This window comes from Megalobrama amblycephala, linkage group LG15 (assembly GCF_018812025.1).
Source record: "Megalobrama amblycephala isolate DHTTF-2021 linkage group LG15, ASM1881202v1, whole genome shotgun sequence".
NCBI classification, from domain to species: domain Eukaryota; kingdom Metazoa; phylum Chordata; class Actinopteri; order Cypriniformes; family Xenocyprididae; genus Megalobrama; species Megalobrama amblycephala.
The window spans coordinates 33,139,931-33,162,250 of NC_063058.1; the positions used below are offsets into that span (position 1 = coordinate 33,139,931).

The 22,320-nt window shown below is 36.6% G+C and overlaps 2 protein-coding genes across 2 annotated transcripts; both read right to left on the minus strand.

Annotated features, from left to right (window-relative positions):
- Window positions 1-9: 9 nt before the first annotated feature.
- Window positions 10-19,073, minus strand: LOC125246858. The gene is made up of 7 exons (XM_048157935.1): window positions 17,519-19,073; window positions 17,354-17,440; window positions 10,565-13,029; window positions 6,318-8,846; window positions 4,588-6,191; window positions 2,630-2,719; window positions 10-2,279 (listed from the first exon to the last, which is right to left on the minus strand). Exons 3-4 carry the CDS (start codon window positions 10,635-10,637, stop codon window positions 7,402-7,404), a joined length of 1,518 nt encoding a protein of 505 aa, XP_048013892.1. The 5' UTR covers window positions 10,638-13,029; window positions 17,354-17,440; window positions 17,519-19,073; the 3' UTR covers window positions 10-2,279; window positions 2,630-2,719; window positions 4,588-6,191; window positions 6,318-7,401.
- On the minus strand, window positions 14,689-22,092 carry LOC125246860. The gene is made up of 2 exons (XM_048157937.1): window positions 21,096-22,092; window positions 14,689-17,127 (listed from the first exon to the last, which is right to left on the minus strand). The coding sequence occupies exons 1-2, from the start codon at window positions 21,172-21,174 to the stop codon at window positions 15,806-15,808; spliced, it is 1,401 nt and encodes a 466-aa protein (XP_048013894.1). The 5' UTR covers window positions 21,175-22,092; the 3' UTR covers window positions 14,689-15,805.
- Between the last annotated feature and the right edge of the window lie 228 nt (window positions 22,093-22,320).

The following is a 22,320-nucleotide window of genomic DNA, read 5'->3' on the forward strand; positions in this document are numbered from 1 at the left end:
CGCGGCATATTTCCTAACCAATCATATCTCCAAATGGGCGGAGCTTGAAAGTGTAGCTGTCAATCACTGGCGGCCGTCCAACTGAACTTTGAACCGTTGAGCGCCTTAGGAAAATACTGCTGTATCCCGGTAAAATATTACGGTAATATCCTTGTTTGACGATAAATATTACCGTATACTGAATGAGAAACACTGTCACTTACAATATTTCACCAGTGGTGTCGTGTATCGCGTATTTTCTGACGTACGTGTGTAATCAGAACTAGCGAACGAATCGCTATTTTGAATCGGTTCTTTTTGAATAGCAAAATGGTCTGATTCGGTTGGCGATTCAGTCTGAATCATTTGGATAGCAGCTCACTCACGAACTGAATCGTTTGTAACAGGTTCACACTCGGTACATTAGCAGATTACTGTAGGGCACAAATAGCCCTGGATGAAGTGGAATATTTACTCAGAATCCATTACAATCAATGGCAGTGAAGAAGGTCTTTATTAAGTTTAACATCTGCATGACTCTATGAATCCTGCAGGTAAAGATATTTTCAAACCAAACAGTTTCAGTACATTTAACAAGCATTTAAAATACCATGATATTACCATGTTTTGGACATGAACATACCATGCAACTGGATTCTGTTGATCAATTACCTAGATAAAACACAGTATTGCCACCCATATGTAGACAGTAGTCACATCATCACTATTAGCCATTTCGTGGTCAATTGCTTTTTTCCTGTTAAATTTATACAAATGTAAAATATATATGTATTTGTGTGTATATTATATAAACACACACACACAGACTATATACTGTCATCTGGTGGTGTTGCCGTTTCCTCTCCTAATTACTATTAACAATCCTAAAAATAATGCAACATAAAACAAGTAAGAACTGACCAAGTTTTGTATAATTGTTTTGAGAAAACTCATCACCAACCCTAAAATAAGAAAGACTGAACCAATGAGCACACAACCACATGGAAAAACCAGTGTAATAACAATTAGGATCTTTACAGTCTCTAGCGTTTCGTTTTTTAAATAGAAATATGCCATTGTAAATCCTAATGTTAGCAGAATTATTGTCATCTTCACATCAAGCAGAGCAAACACAGTCACAAACCCCATTGAGAGTGTCGCCCCAATGATGCAACACAGAAATGACCCGAGCACAAAGACTGGAAATTCATGATCAATATTCTTATTGCAAAATGAAGAGAACACAAAAGCCCCAACTGTGACTCCAGGGGCCGCGTGACACGCTATGAGCACATCTGACCACGTCCTAACGCTGATAATTGTCCCAAAGACCAGAGCTGAACCCTGAAGAAATGGTAGACACATAATTGCTGCACAAAGACGTATTAGATAAATGAAAATATATATTATGGATTCTCCTATGATATCTCTGATGTTACCACTGCTAAACTTAAAATCGTCGATTACTCTATGATCTATTGTAAATATAGTTGCTAGTGATGATACCAAGGCCAAATTTAGTGGTACAGCAACATCTGGACTCAGAACATGTCTTAGATAGACCATAAACAATACAATTACAGCAAATTTTGCCCCCAAAATCAAGATTTTGTAATTTCCTTTAGTGTAAATAACAAGTACGGTAAGTGAAATGAGGAAAATCCATGCTATAATTCCAGCTGCTCCTCCTAAAGTGTCATATATTACAGACAAGAGCTGAATCTCTTCATGCACATCTTCACTCGTCTCTTCTGTTTTTAACTCGTGTGTCAATACTGAGTAAAATCCGTCTCCATTGAGCCAAACTAGCTTGTCTATTTCCGCTACGAGAGCTGCTGTTTGAGCAGGTTCAGAGTCTCTTATCATGTGAAATCTGCCTCCACATGCGTCGATCATTTCTCCAGCGATCCCTCTGGACGCTCCTGTGAAACGTTCCTGGTGCAGAAGAACAATGCAGTACTGCAGAACTTCTGCTCCCAGCAGCTCCTGGGCTCGTTTCACAACATCACACTGCTCTGATTCTTCATCTTCCAGATTCAGGACCATTAAAACGGCGTGAGGTCCAGGAGACGAGAGGAACAGTGCTGTTGTGAAGCTCTGTCTCGCTGTGTCCTCCTCACAGAGGTTTGGTCCAGTGACCAGCATCATTCTACGACCCTCGTCTGTAATTACTGGAGTCTTTACAATCTCTCTGTCCTCCTGTCCACCGTCTGTCCTTCCTGACAGAATATCTGCAGCGCTGAATCTGGAGTCACCTCGGATTCCCACAATCAGGATTCTCACGTCATCATCATGAGGAGCTGAAGGAGAAAGTGAAACCATAATTTCCAATGGAGTAAGACAAAGAAAAATGACATTCTTTCTGAAGTAAATTGATATTGTTTTAAAGATGTTTTACTGTAAAACAATAAAAAAAAGTGAATCTGTGTGAAATAGGTAATTATATCTTTCTATTCTTTTTTACATACATTATCTCATGTATGTGTTCTGAAATGGCCTTAAAGTTGTATTTTTAAATCAGAGGAACAATCTTGGTGCTAACAATGTGGGTTCAATTCCGATTCAGAAAGTAGTAACTATTAAGACGCAATGTAAATAGTTTTTAGCCATTTTTGCAGGAACTTCAGTTTAGAGGAGAACAGATACTGACCTTCTGAAGATGTCATGTGAAATGCAAGAATCAGTATGAGGTTCCAGTTTGGTTTTGTCTTGGTAATTTCATCTTGTAACCTGGTCTGTCCTACGAAGCAAGTTGCAGAGTTGGTTTCAAGTTGACAAAATCAAACAAATCCAGCCAGAGTTTGTCTCGCAATGCTCGCAATAAACTTTGTTTTTCCTGAGTTTGTGATTAACTCTTTGCACATGAAAATGTTGCATAAACAATAAAGCGAGTCAGCGAGATTCACTTCCCTTTTGAAGGTCAAGAGTTAATTATGATTTAAATGGGTCATCAACCTCCTGGTATATAAAATCTGGGAAATTCATAAGCAATAAACATGTAATTTTGATGGTTTAACACTGTCTGTTGCTAATAATTGACTGTACAAAAACACATTATGGTTGTCCCAAACCATCATTGTAACTGCTCATATTATATTATTATAAAGAATTGAACTGTCCTGCAGGAGGACAGAAATTATTTTTTAATACCCTTTCTGGTAACACTTTACTTGAAGGGGTGTGCATAAGACTGACATGACACCTTCATAATCTTGACATGACACATGTCATGAATATGAAGGAGGTTTTATGAATGTTTATGACAACTGTCATTAAGTGTCATTCGCTCAATTATGTCATTTTTAATGCAAAGATGACATTGTTTGAGATGTCCGAGTTATGACAACTTGACATAAACCAATACATCATAACCTGTCAGTGTCTTTGTCATGACAACTTGACATCATTTAGCTTTATGGGTTAACATTACATTAAACTGTCATGTGGTTGGTTTTGACATTGGCTGTCATGAGGCCATTATAATAGTGTCATGAATATGTATCTTGAGCTCAAGTACAGTGGTACAAATTTAACTTGTCATTAAAATGTCATTAAGTGACAATACTCTGACAAATAATTTTATAACAGCGTCATGACTATTTTTCATTTCATGTTTTTTTTGTTTTTGTTTTTTGTTTTTTTAAGTTTCCTCCAACAGAAGGTCAGATAATAGACAATTTCAAATTTCGTAAAAAAGATGACACTGTTATAAAATAATGGTAACACTTTATTTTAGGGTCTTTTAACTAGTTGCTTATTACTATTAGCATTCATATGGCTAAAATATTGGCTGTTTATTAGTACTTATAAAGCACATATTAATGCCTTATTCTGCATGACCTTATTCTACATTCTTAATCCTACCCAATACCTAAACCTAACAATTAACTATAATAAGCAGTAAATTAAGAGTTTATTGAGGGAAAAGTCATAGTTAATCGTTTATATATGTGTTCCCTATACTGAAGTGTTACCAAAATAATGTAATGTAATGTTAACCCATAAAGCTAAGTAGTTTTTTAAGTTTGATAATTAATCTGCTATGTCATGTTTATGACAGGTTATGATGTTTTGCTAATGTCAAGTTGTCATGACAAAGACATCTCAAACAATGTCATCTTTGCATTAAAAATGACATAATTGAGCGAATGACACTTAATGACAGTTGTCATAAACATTCATAAAACCTCCTTCATATTCATGACACGTGTCATGTCAAGATTATGAAGGTGTCATGTCAGTCTTATGCACACCCCTTCAAGTAAAGTGTTACCCAATTTCTTGGTAAAGTCTGGTACAGTTAATACAGCAATGTGAAAAAATCTCAAGTAACCTAAAATGTGCTTAATTTAGTGACTGAACTGCTTGTTTTCAAACATATTATTTAATAAATCACTAAGTTACATCAAGGGTCAAATAAAATAAAAACGGCACATTAAAGTTAAATGTTACAGTTGCATGATAAAACCATTTTTGTGTGTGTTTACGTTCATTGTACAGGTCTGATATAAAGTATGTTTTTGCTCAGGTGGCCAAAATGTGCACTCAACAGAGAAAAGTTTTGCTCAGCGAGAAAAAAAATTAGAGGGAACATTGCCCCCAGCATACCTGTGAGCGTCTTGCTTCAGCCATATTCCAGAAGCTGGCGTTCTTTGTTCTGGGTATGCTTTATAGTTTCCTGGTCTGTGATGTCACCCGCCTCTGACATCTCGTCTCATCATTGGTTGGATACAGATGTGCATCATACAGAGGGTTCCCATCACGTCATTCGACGTAGTGTCTTGTTCCCTTACTCAGGGAACAAGGGTTACACCAGTAACCCGAGACGTTTTATATGGATATTGTTTTCAAAACATGTACTCGCGTGCAATAGCAAGTGAGCATTGATACTTTGTCTTATGCTAATGATGTTAACCAATCATAACAGTGGCCGTTTACTGACAAACCTTAAAGGAGCCACGCCTTAAAAATAGATCATTTCAGACAGAGGGTCAGAATGAAGGTTGAAAATAATTGTTTTTCTGCATATATATATTTGTTTTTTTGTGTGAAAAAAAAACTTTATTAACCTTAAAAGTGTAACTCAAGGAACATATTAAAATAATAAAACAAAATCCATGTCATAACATCATTAACACATTTACAAAGTTAGAGGAAAAACTTCTGCAGTGAAAGCTCAAAAGGACCTCTGAAAGAAAGTCTATATATATTAAATACAAGCGAATTAAAGTATTAGTTTACTTCAGAATGAAAATTTCCTCACCATAATGTCATTCAAGATGTTCATGTCTTTCTTTCTTCAGTCGAAAAAGAAATTTTTCTCCATATAGTGGACTTCACTGGGGTTCAACGTGTTGAAGATCCAAATGTCAGTTTCAGTGCAGCTTCAAAGAGCTCTACATGATCCCAGACGAGGAATAAGAGTCTAATCTAGAAAAACCATTGGAAATTATATATTCGACCAATGAACTCATCACCAACCCTAAAATAAGAAAGACTGAACCAATAAGCACACAACCACATGAAAAAAACAGTGTAAGGACAGTTATCCAGAATATGTTCTCTAGTGTTTTTGTTTTCATATGGAAACATGCCATTGTAAATAACATTATTAGTATTATTGTCATCTTCCCAAACACATTCACAAACTCTATTGAAAGTGTCGCTCCAACTGAACAACACAGAAATGACCCAAGTGCAAAGACTGGAGATTCATGGCAATTATTTTCATTGTATTTAAATGAAATTGTGAAAAATGAGAATGCAAATCCCCCGACTGTGACTCCAGGAGCTGCGTAACACGCTATGAGCACATCTGACCACGTCCTGATGCTCATAAATGTTCCAAAGATCAGAGCTGAACCCACCAGAAATGTTAAAAACATGATTACAGTGTATGGAAGTGTTTGCATTATGAAACATTTTGAGATGATTTTCAGTGTGATGTGTGATAAATCTGACGTGTCAGACATAATGCATTCTATGATTGCTATGTTCTGTATTGTAAGTAGAGCTGCTAGTGATGTTATCAAGGCCAAATTTAGCGGTACAGCAACATCTGGACTCAGAACATGTCTTAGAAAGACCATAAACAATGCAAGTGCTGCAAATTTTGCACCAAAATTCAAACATTCGTGGAGTATCTGCAGCGCTGAATCTGGAGTCACCTCGGATTCCCACAATCAGGATTCTCACATCATCATCATGAGAAGCTGAAGGAGAAAGTGAAACCATCAGTGAGAATTACAGCTGGGCGATAGAGGTAAATTTAAATGGTTTGTGTTTCGCATCATCTATAAACCAGCTAAACTAGCGACTAGAGGAAAGAAGATACTAACCTTCTGAAGACGTGATGTGAAATGCGATAATCAGTATGAGGAGCCAGTTTGATTTAGTCTTCATTAATTTCATTTTACAATCTGAAGAAAAGTTTGTCTAAAGTCTAAGAAACATTAATTATTATGAAGTAATTATTCAATTTATTTATCTGTGCTACTTATAAATTGATACTCCAAATGTTCCTGCATTTGTGAGGAACTCTGATGCCGTCTTGATCTTGTTGTGCATATCAGCTTTAAAAAGACGCTGGATTCTTTGTTTACCGTGTTATATGATATCGACGGTGCTTTTGATGTAATTCTATCCAAATCAGGCGATTAGCTAAAGCCTTCCATGTTTGTTCTTTTCCACCTTTATTTCCTGTGCTTGCGGTGGTTGTTAGGAGACTGACACTGACGTTTAATATTAACACTAATAATGATTGGATGAAGTGATTTGGAAAGTGAAAGCGCCATGAGTGGTTGTTTTTAAAGCAATAGTTCACTCAAAATGTTTATTCACCCTCATATTGTTCCAAACATGTATGACTTTCTTTCTTTAGTCAAACACAAAAGATGTTTAGCAGGATCTTCATGCTGATCCTTTATAAACAATGAAAATGAATTGTTAAAATGAGTCTCTGCTGACATTCACATAGTTAAGAAATGCCGTTTTATTTAAAACAAGGTTATACACTCTCAGTTTGTAAATAATCTTATATTTCTGAACTGAATTAATCTGTTATAGTGAGTGAACACTTAATGCACAGCAATATTTTAACTGAATCTACAGTATCTGATCAGATGATTGGTGGGTTTTGATGTGACACCAGAAATAATATTTGTTAACTGATATTTGCAAGTTTTAAAGTGGCTGTTTTATATTTATTTACAGTTAAATCTCCAGATAAAAAGTTCAGCATTGGTTTGTCTGCAGAAGAAGTAAATGGTCATTTAACAGATGATTTCATCCAGATCTAACAGATCATAGCAACAATGATATCTAAAGTATATACTTTATAATATATCATTTGTGATCAAGTTTCTGTTCCTGAACTGGTAGTTTTCCTTCTCCAAATTTCTATTACCGAAACTAACAGTAATGCTACATAAAACAAGTAGAGGTGACCAATTTTTTAGAATAACTATTCAAATTCGTCATCGTTCCTAAAATAAGAGAGACTGAACACAAGAGTGCAAAACCACAAAGCAAAACTAGTGTAGAAACAGTTAAACAGATCACTTTCCATTGAGTTTTACTCATTGAAACATGGTGTTTGAATCCTGTTATTAGCAGAATAATTGTTATCGTCACACCTAACCCTTTCAGAAACACCACTGAAAGTGTTGCACCGGCTGAACAATACAGAAAGGACACGAGCGCAAAGACTGGAGGTTTACGGCCAATGTTTTCATGTTGAAATATGAATGCATAAGCCCCAGCTGTGACTCCAGGAGCTGCGTAACACGCTATGAGCACATCTGACCACGACCTGACGCTGATAATTGTTCCAAAGATCAGAGCTGAACCCTGAATAAATGATAAATGCATGATTAATGTGCAATAATGTTTTAGCAACGTAGCAAAATATACTGTGATATTCCCTATAACATCCCTGATGTTTTGACTCTCGCTAAACTCTCTTTGTTCTGTTACTGATGTGGGGTCTGTGAGTACAGCTGCTAGTGATGTTATCAAGGCCAAATTTAGCGGTACAGCAACATATGGACTCAGAACATGTCTTAGATAGACCATAAGCAATACAAGTGCTGCAAATTTTGCCCCAAAGTTCAAATATTTGTGCCTCGCTTCACGGTGAACAACAAAAGCGATGAATGAAACAAGGAAAATCAAAGTTACAATTCCAGCTGTTCCTCCTGAAGAGTCATATGATACAGACGGGAGCGGATTCTCTTCACTTACATATTGATTGGCTTTTTCTTTAAATATTTTCTCTATTTCTTTCAGTCTTTTCAAAAGCTCCAGCCTTTCAGCTTCTAACTGTTGTGTTTCATTCAATACTGAGTAAAATCCATCACCATTGAGCCAAACTAACTTGTCTATTTCTATTTCTACGAGAGCTGCCGTTTGATCAGGTTCAGAGTCTCTTATCATGTGAAATCTGCCTCCACATGCGTCGATCATTTCTCCAGCGATCCCTCTGGACGCTCCTGTGAAACGTTCCTGGTGCAGAAGAACAATGCAGTACTGCAGAACTTCTGCTCCCAGCAGCTCCTGGGCTCGTTTCACAACATCACACTGTTCTGATTCTTCATCTTCCAGATTCAGGACCATTAAAACGGCGTGAGGTCCAGGAGACGAGAGGAACAGCGCTGTTGTGAAGCTCTGTCTCGCTGTGTCCTCCTCACAGAGGTTTGGTCCAGTGACCAGCATCATTCTACGACCCTCGTCTGTAATTACTGGAGTCTTTACAATCTCTCTGTCCTCCTGTCCACCGTCTGTCCTTCCTGACAGAATATCTGCAGCGCTGAATCTGGAGTCACCTCGGATTCCCACAATCAGGATTCTCACGTCATCATCATGAGAAGCTGAAGGAGAAAGTGAAACCATCAGTGAGAATTACAGCTGGGCGATAGAGGTAATATATACAGGTGCTGGTCATATAATTAGAATATCATGAAAAAGTTCATTTTTTTATTGTAAATTATTTTTAAAAATGAAACTTTCATATATTCTAGATTCCCTACATGTAAAGTAAAACATTTCAAAAGTTTTTTTTTTTTTTTTTTTTTTAATTTTGATGATTAGAGCGTACAGCTCATGAAAGTCCAAAATCCAGTATCTCAAAATATTAGAATATTTCCTAAGATCAATCAAAAAATGGATTTTCAAAACAGAAAAGTTCAAGTTCTTTAAAGCATGTTCATTTGTACACTCAATACTTGGTCGGCAGCACATATTTCAGCAAATGACTTGCTCCTAGCACAAATTACAGCATCAGTGAAGTGTGGCATGGAAGTGATCAGCCTGTGGCACTGCTGAGGCACTATTGAGCCTTCAGATCACCTGTATATTGTTGGATCGACTGATTCTCATCTTTCTCTTGAAAATATCCCATAGATTCAGGGGTCAGGCGTGTTGGCTGGCCAATAAAACAGTAATATCATGGTCAGCAAACCACTTGGAAGTGGTTTTTGCACTGTGGGCAGGTGCTAAAATCCTGCTGGAAAAGGAAATCAGCATCTCCATAAAGCTTGTCAGCAGATGGAAGCATAAAGTGCTCCAAAATCTCCTGGAAGATGGCTGCATTGACTTTGCACTTGATAAAACACAATGGACCAACACCAGCAGATGTCACGGCCCCCCAAATCATTACTGACTTCAGAAACTTCCCACTAGACTTAAAGCAGCTTGGATTCTGTGCCTCTCCAGTCTTCCTTCAGACTCTGGGACCATGATTTCAACATGAAATGCAAAATTTACTTTTATCTGAAAAGAGGAATTTCGACCACTGTTCACTGTCCAGTTCTTTTTCTCCTTAGCCCAGGTAAGATGCTTCTGACGTTGTTTCTGTTTCAGAAGTGGCTTGGTAGTCCTTTTCCTGAAGATGTCTGAGTGTGGTGGCTCTTGATGCGCTGACTCCGGCTTCATTTGACTCATTGTGAAGCTCTCCCAAGTGTTTGAATCGGCTTTACTTGACAGTATTCTCAAGCTTGTGGTCATCCCTGTTGCTTGTGCACCTTTGCCTACCCAATTTCTTCCATCCAGTCAACTTTGCATTTAATATGCTTTGATACATCACTCTGTAAACAGCCACCACATTCAGTAACGACCATCTGTGACTTACTCTCTTTGTGGAGGGTGTCAATGATTGTCTCCTGGACCATTGCCAAGTCAGCAGTCTTCCCCATTAGTGTGGTTTCAAAGAACAAGAGATACCCAGAATTTATACTGTAGAGATGGTCATTTAATGAAACTCAAATGTAAATATTCTAATATTTTGAGATACTGGATTTTGGACTTTCATGAGCTGTACACTCTAATCAACAAATTTTAAAAAAAAAAACTTTTGAAATGTTTTACTTTACATGTAGGGAATCTAGAATATATGAAAGTTTCATTTTTTAAAATAATTTACAATAAAAAAAATTAACTTTTTCATGATATTCTAATTATATGACCAGCACCTGTATTTAAATGGTTTGTGTTTCGCATTCATACAGAAACTCTGGTTACAAACATTTTATACGAGCAAAATCATCTATAAACCAGCTAAACTAGCGACTAGAGGAAAGAAGATACTAACCTTCTGAAGACGTGATGTGAAATGCGATAATCAGTATGAGGAGCCAGTTTGATTTAGTCTTCATTAATTTCATTTTACAATCTGAAGAAAAGTTTGTCTAAAGTCTAAGAAACATTAATTATTATGAAGTAATTATTCAATTTATTTATCTGTGCTACTTATAAATTGATACTCCAAATGTTCCTGCATTTGTGAGGAACTCTGATGCCGTCTTGATCTTGTTGTGCATATCAGCTTTAAAAAGACGCTGGATTCTTTGTTTACCGTGTTATATGATATCGACGGTGCTTTTGATGTAATTCTATCTAAATCAGGCGATTAGCTAAAGCCTTCCATGTTTGTTCTTTTCCACCTTTATTTCCTGTGCTTGCGGTGGTTGTTAGGAGACTGACACTGACGTTTAATATTAACACTAATAATGATTGGATGAAGTGATTTGGAAAGTGAAAGCGCCATGAGTGGTTGTTTTTAAAGCAATAGTTCACAATGGAAATTTGTCATAATTTATTCACCTTCATATCATTCCAAACATGTATGACTTTCTTTCTTAGTCTTTCTAGACTTTATGTACAATGAAAACGAATGATGAAATCAGTCTTTGCCTACAGATGCCATTTTATTTAAAACAAGGTCATAAACTCTCAGTTTGTAAACAATCTTACATTTCTGAACTGTAAAACATCTAAAACATAATTAATCTCGGTTACTACCGAGTGAACACTTAATGCACAGCAATATTTTAACTGAGTCTACAGTATCTGATCAGATGATTGCTGGGTTTTGATGTGACACCAGAAATAAAATTTGTTAACTGATATTTGCAAGTTTCACACGGTCTGTTTTATATTTATTTACAGTTAAATCTCCAGATGAGAACTTCTGATCTGCACCACTGGTTGAAATCACAACAGCAACATGATCTGAATTATTTCCAGGAAAACTGCATTGGTTTGTCTGCAGAAGAATGGTCAATTATCAGATGTTTTCATCCAGAAGTCATAGCAACAATTATTAGCTAAAATATATACATAACAATCTGTTATTTGGGATTTAGTTGCTATTGGTGACTTAATCTGATGCATTCTGCCTTCTCCAAATTACTATTAACGAACTGAACAGTAATGCTACATTAAACAAGTAAGAACTAATCAGGTTTTCTATAATTACCTTGAGAAAACTCAATGCTAACATGAAAATCGACTGAGTGACTGAACCAGTGAGCACACAAGCCCATGAAAAAAACAGTATAAAAACATTTAACAAAAGTATATTTTTGATTATTTCATTCTTCAAATAGCAATATGCCATTGTAAATCCTAATATTAGCAGAATTATTGTCATCATCCCACCGAACACATTCACAAACGCCATTGAAAGTGTCGCCCCAACGGTACAACATAGAAATGACACAAGTGTGTGTATTAAAAATGTACATCTAATCATTTTATTGAATATGAATATGAATGCAGAAGCCCCGATTGTGACTCCAGGAGCCACGTGACAAGCTATAAGCACATCTGACCACGACCTGACGCTGATAATTGTTCCCAAGATCAGAGCTAAACCCACCATAAACATGAAACACATGATTATAGCATGCGGAAGTATTATAAACCTGACTAAATATATCACAATATCCACTAAGATAAATCTGTTGTCTTGACTCATTCTCTTAAACTTGAATTGATCGAATACTGTGGGGTCTGTTGTACGTACGGTTGCTAGTGATGTTATTATAGTCAATTTTAGTGGTATAGCAACATCTGGACTCAGAACATGTTGACAAACCAATATCAAAAGCAAAGCAAATACCTCATAAATTGTGATTTCGTCCCTTACTTTAGTGTAAACAAGAGTGATAAGTGAAACAAGGAAAATCCATTGTATGATTCCAGCTTGAATCTCTTCATGCACATCTTCACTCATCTCTTCTGTTTTTAACTTTTAACTTCTGTTTCCATTGAGACGAACCAACTTGTCTATTTCCGCTACGAGAGCTGCTGTTTGATCAGGTTTAGAGTCTCTTATCATGTGAAATCTGCCTCCACATGCGTCGATCATTTCTCCAGCGATCCCTCTGGACGCTCCTGTGAAACGTTCCTGGTGCAGAAGAACAATGCAGTACTGCAGAACTTCTGCTCCCAGCAGCTCCTGGGCTCGTTTCACAACATCACACTGTTCTGATTCTTCATCTTCCAGATTCAGGACCATTAAAACGGCGTGAGGTCCAGGAGACGAGAGGAACAGCGCTGTTGTGAAGCTCTGTCTCGCTGTGTCCTCCTCACAGAGGTTTGGTCCAGTGACCAGCATCATTCTACGACCCTCGTCTGTAATTACTGGAGTCTTTACAATCTCTCTGTCCTCCTGTCCACCGTCTGTCCTTCCTGACAGAATATCTGCAGCGCTGAATCTGGAGTCACCTCGGATTCCCACAATCAGGATTCTCACGTCATCATCATGAGAAGCTGAAACCATCATGCAAAGAAAATGGTGTAACAAAGGTATATTCTTTGAAAACAAGCCTTATCTTATTGAATTTTGCTTCTCTTTTTTAGACATTTATGCATTACCTTCAGTTTGTACAATCATGACGTGAAACGCCAGAATCAGTGTAAAAAGAAACTTGGGTTTTGTCTTGGTTGATTTCATCGTCTAACCTAAAGAGTACATGAAGCCAAATGTAACTTTAAATATCTGTGACTCAGATTACCCAGATCAACAAAAGTGTAAAAAGTGACTTACTGTAAGTGTAGTTCTGTCCTGTCTTTTGCTTTGCTCAGACACCTGTGCTTAACAAAGATTTAAATGTTTGACTAGATAGTAAACCAGTATGACTGTTTTTTGTATGTGCAAAAGGTAGTGGTCAATTTAAAGGGAAAGTATGTAAGTTTTGCTCACTTATTCAGAACAATAACAAAGGCGTAGTTTGATGATGCTGTGAATGAGCGTGGAATCATGGGAGTTTTTAAAGGGTCTAAAAATAAATACATGATCTTGAAGTCATTCTGCAGTAGATGATCGAACAATGTTGATGATTCACTCCAGTAATAGGGCAGAGTTTATGCTTATTATGACTAAAGACAAAGAACATCATTATTTATAAAGTAATTATTGACATTATTTACCTGTGTTACTCATTATAAATTGATACTCCAAATGTTCCCTGCCTTTGGCTGGCTTGATCTCATCATGTAGCTTTAAAAAGACGCTGTATTCTTTGTATACCGTGTTATATTATGATATCTACTATGGTGCTTTTGATGTAATTCTGTCCAAATCAGCTGATTAGCTAACAAATATTTGGCAGTGGGGTGAGAAAAAATAATAGATATGTTCTCTGGAAACAAGTAAATTGACCTTGTTGTCTTTGAAATGCACAAGAGCTGTTCATTTATGTCCCTTTTTTTTGTATATGAAAAATCTATATCGATTGATGTTGAAATCCTGAAAACAAATGAAAAAAATTAGTGTCACTGCAGTTTTTTGTTTGTTTTTTAAATCAAATCAGATAAATAAGATTATCATGATAATATGGTGAAGTGAATGTAAACAACAACAATCTGATTAGGCAAATTTGATAAAAAGCTGAAAGGAGAAATTAAACTCTGTGTGAATTTGGTCTGGGCAATATGAAGATAAATTACATATCTCAATATCATATCTTTTTTTTATTTGCAATATCTCTGTTTACATATTTGCTCTAAATTATTTAACGGCTGTATTTTTGATCAGATGAACACTCATGGCTTTATTGTGGGTTCAAATCCAAGAGAAACTGATAAAAATAAGTCATATTAGATAAAAGTATCTAACAAAATGCATAAATGTCAATGCTTTGTGATGGATGTTTGTGCAGGAACTGAAGTTTAAATTATAGTCAAATTAATAAAAACATGTCATTCATGGTCAAATAGTAGAATAGATCAGATAATAACCTTCAGAAGATGAGATGTGAAAGCATGAATCAATATGAGGAGCCAGTTTAATTTTCTTTTGGCTAATTTCATCTTTTTGTCCTGTGTGTCTCATGAAACGAGTCACTGAGCTGGATTCAACTCAATAAAACAAAAAATCCAACCTAGATTCTTTGGTTAGTTTAAGGGCTGATGTCATACTTTATTTATTTGTGTTATTTTCCCTGAGGGCCTTCTAATGTTAGTAATATTTTGTTTTGTTTTTGTGCACCAAAACAGCCATAATTCAACAATATATGACCATTTTCCACCCTGTTTTTGACCATCTGAATGAACAATTCAGTTTTAGTTGGAGCTTCTCCTTTAAGACTTCAATTTAAAAATCTTCATGTAAGAAATAAGTACCTACATGCCCAATCACAGCAAGAGACTGCAGAAAATCCAGTGAAAACATGAGAATATGTTTGAGCAAATCATTTACAAAGACAACAAAAAGCATTTAATCCATAACTTATGTGAAGCACATCAGAAACCATTAAACTTGACTGAAATAACAATGAGAAAACACAGTTTGCACGCTAAAACTTTACAATGTGTTTATCCATTAAAGCTGACAGCAGTAAAATTCATCCAGATTTATTCTTGGCTTCATTAGATCTTCATACGCTTTAAAAACATTCATTTTATGGACATTGCAGTATTTGATGTGACATCGATAAACAAATAATATTTGTTAAGTAACATTTGCAACATACCGTCAGTTTTATTTTTATTTACAGTTAAAGATGAAAACATCAGTGGGAAATCAGAACAGCATCATCTGAATCATTTCCAGGAAAACTTTGTTTTTCAGCAGATCTGAAGAAGAAGAAGTAAGTGGTCATTTAACAGATTCAACATTATCCAGAGCGAGAGCCTTTGTTCATCTGTCTAACTGATGATTAGCAGCTGTTCCAAAGAAACACTTGATGAATTTCAACACAAATGGTTAATGATTAACAGTCATTAATCGTTATAGTGACTTTGAGATGTTCGGAGACAATGAGATCTAAACAAAGAGTGAATATTACGTATATTTTAATCGTGTGTATTTACACACGCAGAATACATCATTTGAGATGTTGCGTAAATTACATTGTGATATAAATATTTTTTACAGGACGGTACATAAATAAATTTCCTGACTGATTTTATACGATTGTTAGTAGACAAATTAAATAAACTAGTGTGAAAGTGTGTGGTCAGAAAGAAATGTGAACATAAGACCAAAATCAATATCAGCATAACTTGTTTTGATCCAAAGTCTGTCAGTGTGATTTAGTCACTATTATCGGCTCCAAATTACTGTAAAAATGTATTGAAATAATACACTGCATAAAAATGAAATGAAAGAACCAATAAATACACAACAGCATGGAAAGATCAGGAAAAAAATAACAAACCTTACGAAATCTCTCTTTAAATGGGAATACGCTATTGTAAATCCTAATATTATTGTCATCTTCACTAAAAACAGAGTAAAAACAGACGCAAACCCCACTGAGAGCGTCACTCCAACTAAACAAAACAGAAATAACTTGAGTGCAAACATTAGAGTTGTCCGAATCTGCATTTGATCTGGTGTAATGGAATAAACTGTGCATAAATGAGCCCCGAATGTGACTCCAGTCGCCGCGTGACACGCTATGAGCACATCTGACCACGACCTGACGCTCATAACTGTTCCTAGGGTCAGTCCCAGACCTGATATGAACACTATACTGGGAAATGCAAAGATCATGATGAAAAACATTATGATTTGATGTCCACGTCGTGAATTTGATAAGTCGTAGTATGTCACTGCAATTGCAAAAGTTGAGGACACAATCAAATTTAGAGGAACAGCAACATTTGGATTCAGAATATTTCTTAAAGTGACCGTAAAACTAACAAGTGCAACCAGTATTTCTCCAAAATAAAAATGTTCATGCCGTCCTTCAGAGAACAAAAGTGCAGCATTCAGTAAAATGAGTAAAATCCATCCTACAATTTTGACTGAATTGTCATATTTTAATAAGAAGAGCTGAATCTCTTCATGCACATCTTCACTCGTCTCTTCTGTTTTTAACTCTTGTCTCAATACTGAGTAAAATCCGTCTCCATTGAGCCAAACTAGCTTGTCTATTTCCGCTACGAGAGCTGCTGTTTGATCAGGTTCAGAGTCTCTTATCATGTGAAATCTGCCTCCACATGCGTCGCTCATTTCTCCAGCGATCCCTCTGGACGCTCCTGTGAAACGTTCCTGGTGCAGAAGAACAATGCAGTACTGCAGAACTTCTGCTCCCAGCAGCTCCTGGGCTCGTTTCACAACATCACACTGTTCTGATTCTTCATCTTCCAGATTCAGGACCATTAAAACGGCGTGAGGTCCAGGAGACGAGAGGAACAGTGCTGTTGTGAAGCTCTGTCTCGCTGTGTCCTCCTCACAGAGGTTTGGTCCAGTGACCAGCATCATTCTACGACCCTCGTCTGTAATTACTGGAGTCTTTACAATCTCTCTGTCCTCCTGTCCACCGTCTGTCCTTCCTGACAGAATATCTGCAGCGCTGAATCTGGAGTCACCTCGGATTCCCACAATCAGGATTCTCACGTCATCATCATCATGAGAAGCTGAAACCATCATGCAAAGAAAAAAATGGGATAAAGATTCGTTCTTTGAAAACAAGCCTTATGCAATTTTGATTCTCATGTAAGGATTAATACTGGAAAATGAGACAAACATATTGATTCAAAAGAAGGAAGTTTGGAATGACATTAGATGAGGACAGTTGTGAGTTATTATAGGTACATTATTCAATAAAAATGTTAGTTTAACAGTAAAGAGCAGGTACATTACCTTCAGCTTGTACAGTCATGAGGTGAAATGCCAGAATCAGTGTAAAAAGCAACTTGGGTTTTGTCTTGGTTAATTTCATCATACAACCTAAAGAGTAGATGAAGCTTTAAATAACTGTGACTCGGATTACCCAGATCAACAAAAGTAGGAAAAAGTTTTACTTACAGTCTTTAGAAACACTATAAATGTAGTTCGGTCCCGTCTCCTGCTTTGCTAAGACAACTATGCTCGACAAGCTGGGTCAAGATGTTTCATCAGTTACTAAACCAGAATGACAGGTTTTTTGTTTTTTTATTGTTCCAGATTGTGACTAAGGTTGTGTTCACACATGCCAGGTGTTTAAAACAAACTCTAGTGCGATTGCTCTGTTAGTGCGGTTCATCTGAGTAAGTGTGAACACTGGTGCCAACAAAACAAGTGGAACAAGACCCACATTTTCAGGGGATCTTGGTCTACTTCCAAACGAAATCTGGTGCGGTTCAACTGAAACACAGCACGGATCGAAAACATCTAAATGAACCAAAAACAGGACATGATGTCACCAGATGTGACCCTAAAAGGACAGAATGCGTACCTGGTTCTTCTCATCATAGGAGCTTCAGCGTGTTGACAGTACATTACAGTTCAGTACAGGTGTCTGAAACGCCGTCTCCTTGCACCAGATCTTCATTTGTGTGCAACAGAGAAATTCCTTTTGACTCCTTTACACATTTTATAAGCTGTTTGTGATTTCTCAGCTGGTAAAAATACCATCATATGTATATGTAAGTTCATTGATTGGTTTGGAGCCTATTGTAAATACGATTGCTAGTGATGTCATCAGGGCCAAATTTAGCGGTATAACAACATCTGGACTCAGAAAATAACTTAGATGGACCATAAAATATACAGGTACTGCAAATGTTATCACAAAACTCAAGATTTTGTCCCTTCCTTCATTGTAAACAACAATTGAAACAAAGAAAATCCATCCTACGATTCCAGCTGCTCCTCCTGAAGTGTCATATATTACAGACAAGATCTGATTCTCTTCATGCACATCTTCACTCATCTCTTCTGTTTTTAACTCTTGTCTCAATACTGAGTAAAATCCGTCTCCATTGAGCCAAACTAGCTTGTCTATTTCCTCTACGAGAGCTGCTGTTTGATCATGTGAAGTCTGCCTCCACATGCATAAAAACAATCATTTGATGGATACTGCAGTATTAGATCAGATCTTAAGGATCTTGATGATGGAGGCGCATATTGTTGTGGGTTCTGATGTGACACTGATGAACAAATTTATATGTTAATTAATATTTGCAAGGTTCATAACCTCAGTTTTATTTTTATTTACAGTTAAATCAGATAACAAATCAGTGGGAAATCACAACAGCATCATCTGAATTATTTCCAGGAAAACTTTGTTTTTCAGCAGATCTGAAGAAGTAGTAAGTGGTCATTTAACAGATTTAACATTATCCAGAGCGAGAGCCTTTGTTCATCTGTCTAACTGATGATTTAGTAGTTAGCAGCTGTTCCAAAGAAACACTTGAAGAATTTCAACACAAATGATTAATGATTAACAGTCATTTCTCATTATAGTGACTTTCGGAGACAAGTAAATGAGATCTAAACAAAGAGTGAATATTACGAATATTTAATTTTTCACAAATGCATATACATGCATAACAGGAGAATTCTGTAGAGAATTTAGTGTTATTTACATAAAAAAAAAAAAAATAAAAAAATAAAAAAAATCCACCACAGAATACATACAAACCCGATTCCAAAAAAGTTGGGACACTGTACAAACTGTGAATAAAAACAGAATGCAATGATGTGGAAGTTTCAAATTTCAATATTTTATTCAGAATACAACATAGATGACATATCAAATGTTTAAACTGAGAAAATGTATCATTTTAAGGGAAAAATAAGTTGATTTTAAATTTCATGGCATCAACACATCTCAAAAAAGTTGGGACAAGGCCATGTTTACCACTGTGTGGCATCCCCTCTTCTTTTTATAACAGTCTGCAAACGTCTGGGGACTGAGGAGACAAGTTGCTCAAGTTTAGGAATAGGAATGTTGTCCCATTCTTGTCTAATACAGGCTTCTAGTTGCTCAACTGTCTTAGGTCTTCTTTGTCGCATCTTCCTCTTTATGAAGCGCCAAATGTTTTCTATGGGTGAAAGATCTGGACTGCAGGCTGGCCATTTCAGTACCCGGATCCTTCTTCTACGCAGCCATGATGTTGTAATTGATGCAGTATGTGGTCTGGCATTGTCATGTTGGAAAATGCAAAGTCTTCCCTGAAAGAGACGACGTCTGGATGGGAGCATATGTTGTTCTAGAACTTGGATGTACCTTTCAGCATTGACGGTGCCTTTCCAGATGTGTAAGCTGCCCATGCCACACACACTCATGCAACCCCATACCATCAGAGATGCAGGCTTCTGAACTGAGCGCTGATAACAACTTGGGTTGTCCTTGTCCTCTTTAGTCCGGATGACATGGCGTCCCAGTTTTCCAAAAAGAACTTCAAATTTTGATTCGTCTGACCACAGAACAGTTTTCCACTTTGCCACAGTCCATTTTAAATGAGCCTTGGCCCAGAGAAAACGCCTGCGCTTCTGGATCATGTTTAGATATGGCTTCTTTTTTGACCTATAGAGTTTTAGCCGGCAACGGCGAATGGCACGGTGGATTGTGTTCACCGACAATGCTTTCTGGAAGTATTCCTGAGCCCATGTTGTGATTTCCATTACAGTAGCATTCCTGTATGTGATGCAGTGCCGTCTAAAGGCCCGAAGATCACGGGCATCCAGTATGGTTTTCCGGCCTTGACCCTTGCGCACAGAGATTGTTCCAGATTCTCTGAATCTTTGGATGATATTATGCACTGTAGATGATGATAACTTCAAACTCTTTGCAATTTTTCTCTGAGAAACTCCTTTCTGATATTGCTCCACTATTTTTCACCGCAGCATTGGGGGAATTGGTGATCCTCTGCCCATCTTGACTTCTGAGAGACACTGCCACTCTGAGAGGCTCTTTTTATACCCAATCATGTTGCCAATTGACCTAATAAGTTGCAAATTGGTCCTCCAGCTGTTCCTTATATGTACATTTAACTTTTCCGGCCTCTTATTGCTACCTGTCCCAACTTTTTTGGAATGTGTAGCTCTCATGAAATCCAAAATGAGCCAATATTTGGCATGACATTTCAAAATGTCTCACTTTCAACATTTGATATGTTATCTATATTCTATTGTGAATAAAATATAAGTTTATGAGATTTGTAAATTATTGCATTCCTTTTTTATTCACAATTTGTACAGTGTCCCAAATTTTTTGGAATCAGGTTTGTAATTTGACGTGGTGTAAATGACTTTGTGATATAAATGTGTAGGACGGTACAGAAATAAATTTCCTGTCTGATGTTATATGTTATAAAATTAATATCAGCATAACTTGTTTTGATCCAAAGTCTGTCCGTGTGATTTAGTCTCTTTTATCGGCTTCAAATTACTGTAAAAATGTATTGAAATAATACACTGCATAAAAATGAAATGAAAGAACCAATAAATACACAACAGCATGGAAAAATCAGGAAAAAAATAACAAACATTACGAAATCTCTCTTTAAATGGGAATACGCTATTGTAAATCCTAACATTAGCAGCATTATTGTCATCTTCACTAAAAACAGAGTAAAAACAGTCGCAAACCCCACATTTGCATGACATTATACATTACCTTCAACCTGTACAGATGTGATGTGAAATGCAAGAATCAGTGTGAAGAGCCATTTTGATTCTGTCCTGTTTAGTTTCATTTTTCAAACTGGAGAGTAAAGCCACAAAGCTGTGAATTTAAAATGTAATCTTACGATATAACCGATCGTTTCATTTAACGGCACTGACAGTGAAGTTGAATTATGTTTCTTTGCTTCACTTTTGATACTGCTTGTGTGATTTCCCAGCTGCCATATTTAGCAGGGAGTCATATGTCCACTTATTCATAGTTTTTAGTCACGTGACTGTCGCAGAGCCCTAGAGGGCAAAACAGACACCAGGCTAAAGAATCCTTAGTGCAACCCACCCTTAAAGTGCCTTACCGCCGGTTTCACAGACAAGGCTTAAGCTAGCCCTAGACTAAAATGCAGCTGTTTTAACTGAAAGCAACTTGTACTAACATACATTCGGATAGCAGCTCACTCGCGAATTGAATCGTTTGTAACAGGTTCACACTCGGTACTTTAACTGGTTACTCTAGGACACAGATATCCCTGGATGAAGTGGAATATTTACTCAGAATCCATTACAATCAATGCCAGTGAAGAAGGTCTTTATTAAGCTCAACATCTGCATGACTCTATGAATGAATCCTGCAGGTAAAGACATTTTCAAACCAAACGGTTTCAGTACATTTAACAAGCATTTAAAATACCATGATATTACCATGTTTTGGACACATACATACCATGCTACCGGAATCTGTCGATCAATTATACCGATAAACCACAGTATTGCCACCTCTGTACCATATTTCTGCCACAGTAGTCCGTAGACAGTAGTCACATCATCACTATTAGTTTTAGCCATTTTGTGGTCAATTTATTTTTCCTGTTCTATTTATACAAATGTAAAATATACATGTATTTGTGTGTACACTGCCCTCCAAAAGTTTGGAAATAAAAAATAACATGCATTTTGTATGATCTCTCTTATTTTATTAAAATTATTCACATTTCACAGATTCTGCAAGTGGTTCACATACTTTTTCTTGCAACTGTATCTGACCTAAACTGGGTTCTGATTGGTTCATTGTATTCTAAACTTAATTGGCAATCAATTGTTGAAGCTATTAAGGTGTGCTGACCCAAAACTCTTTTACAAACCTGGGCCAAGTTTAAACCAGTAACCAGCATCACAGCATGTCTGACTTTGACATGTATATATTGACATTATTATGTAATCAA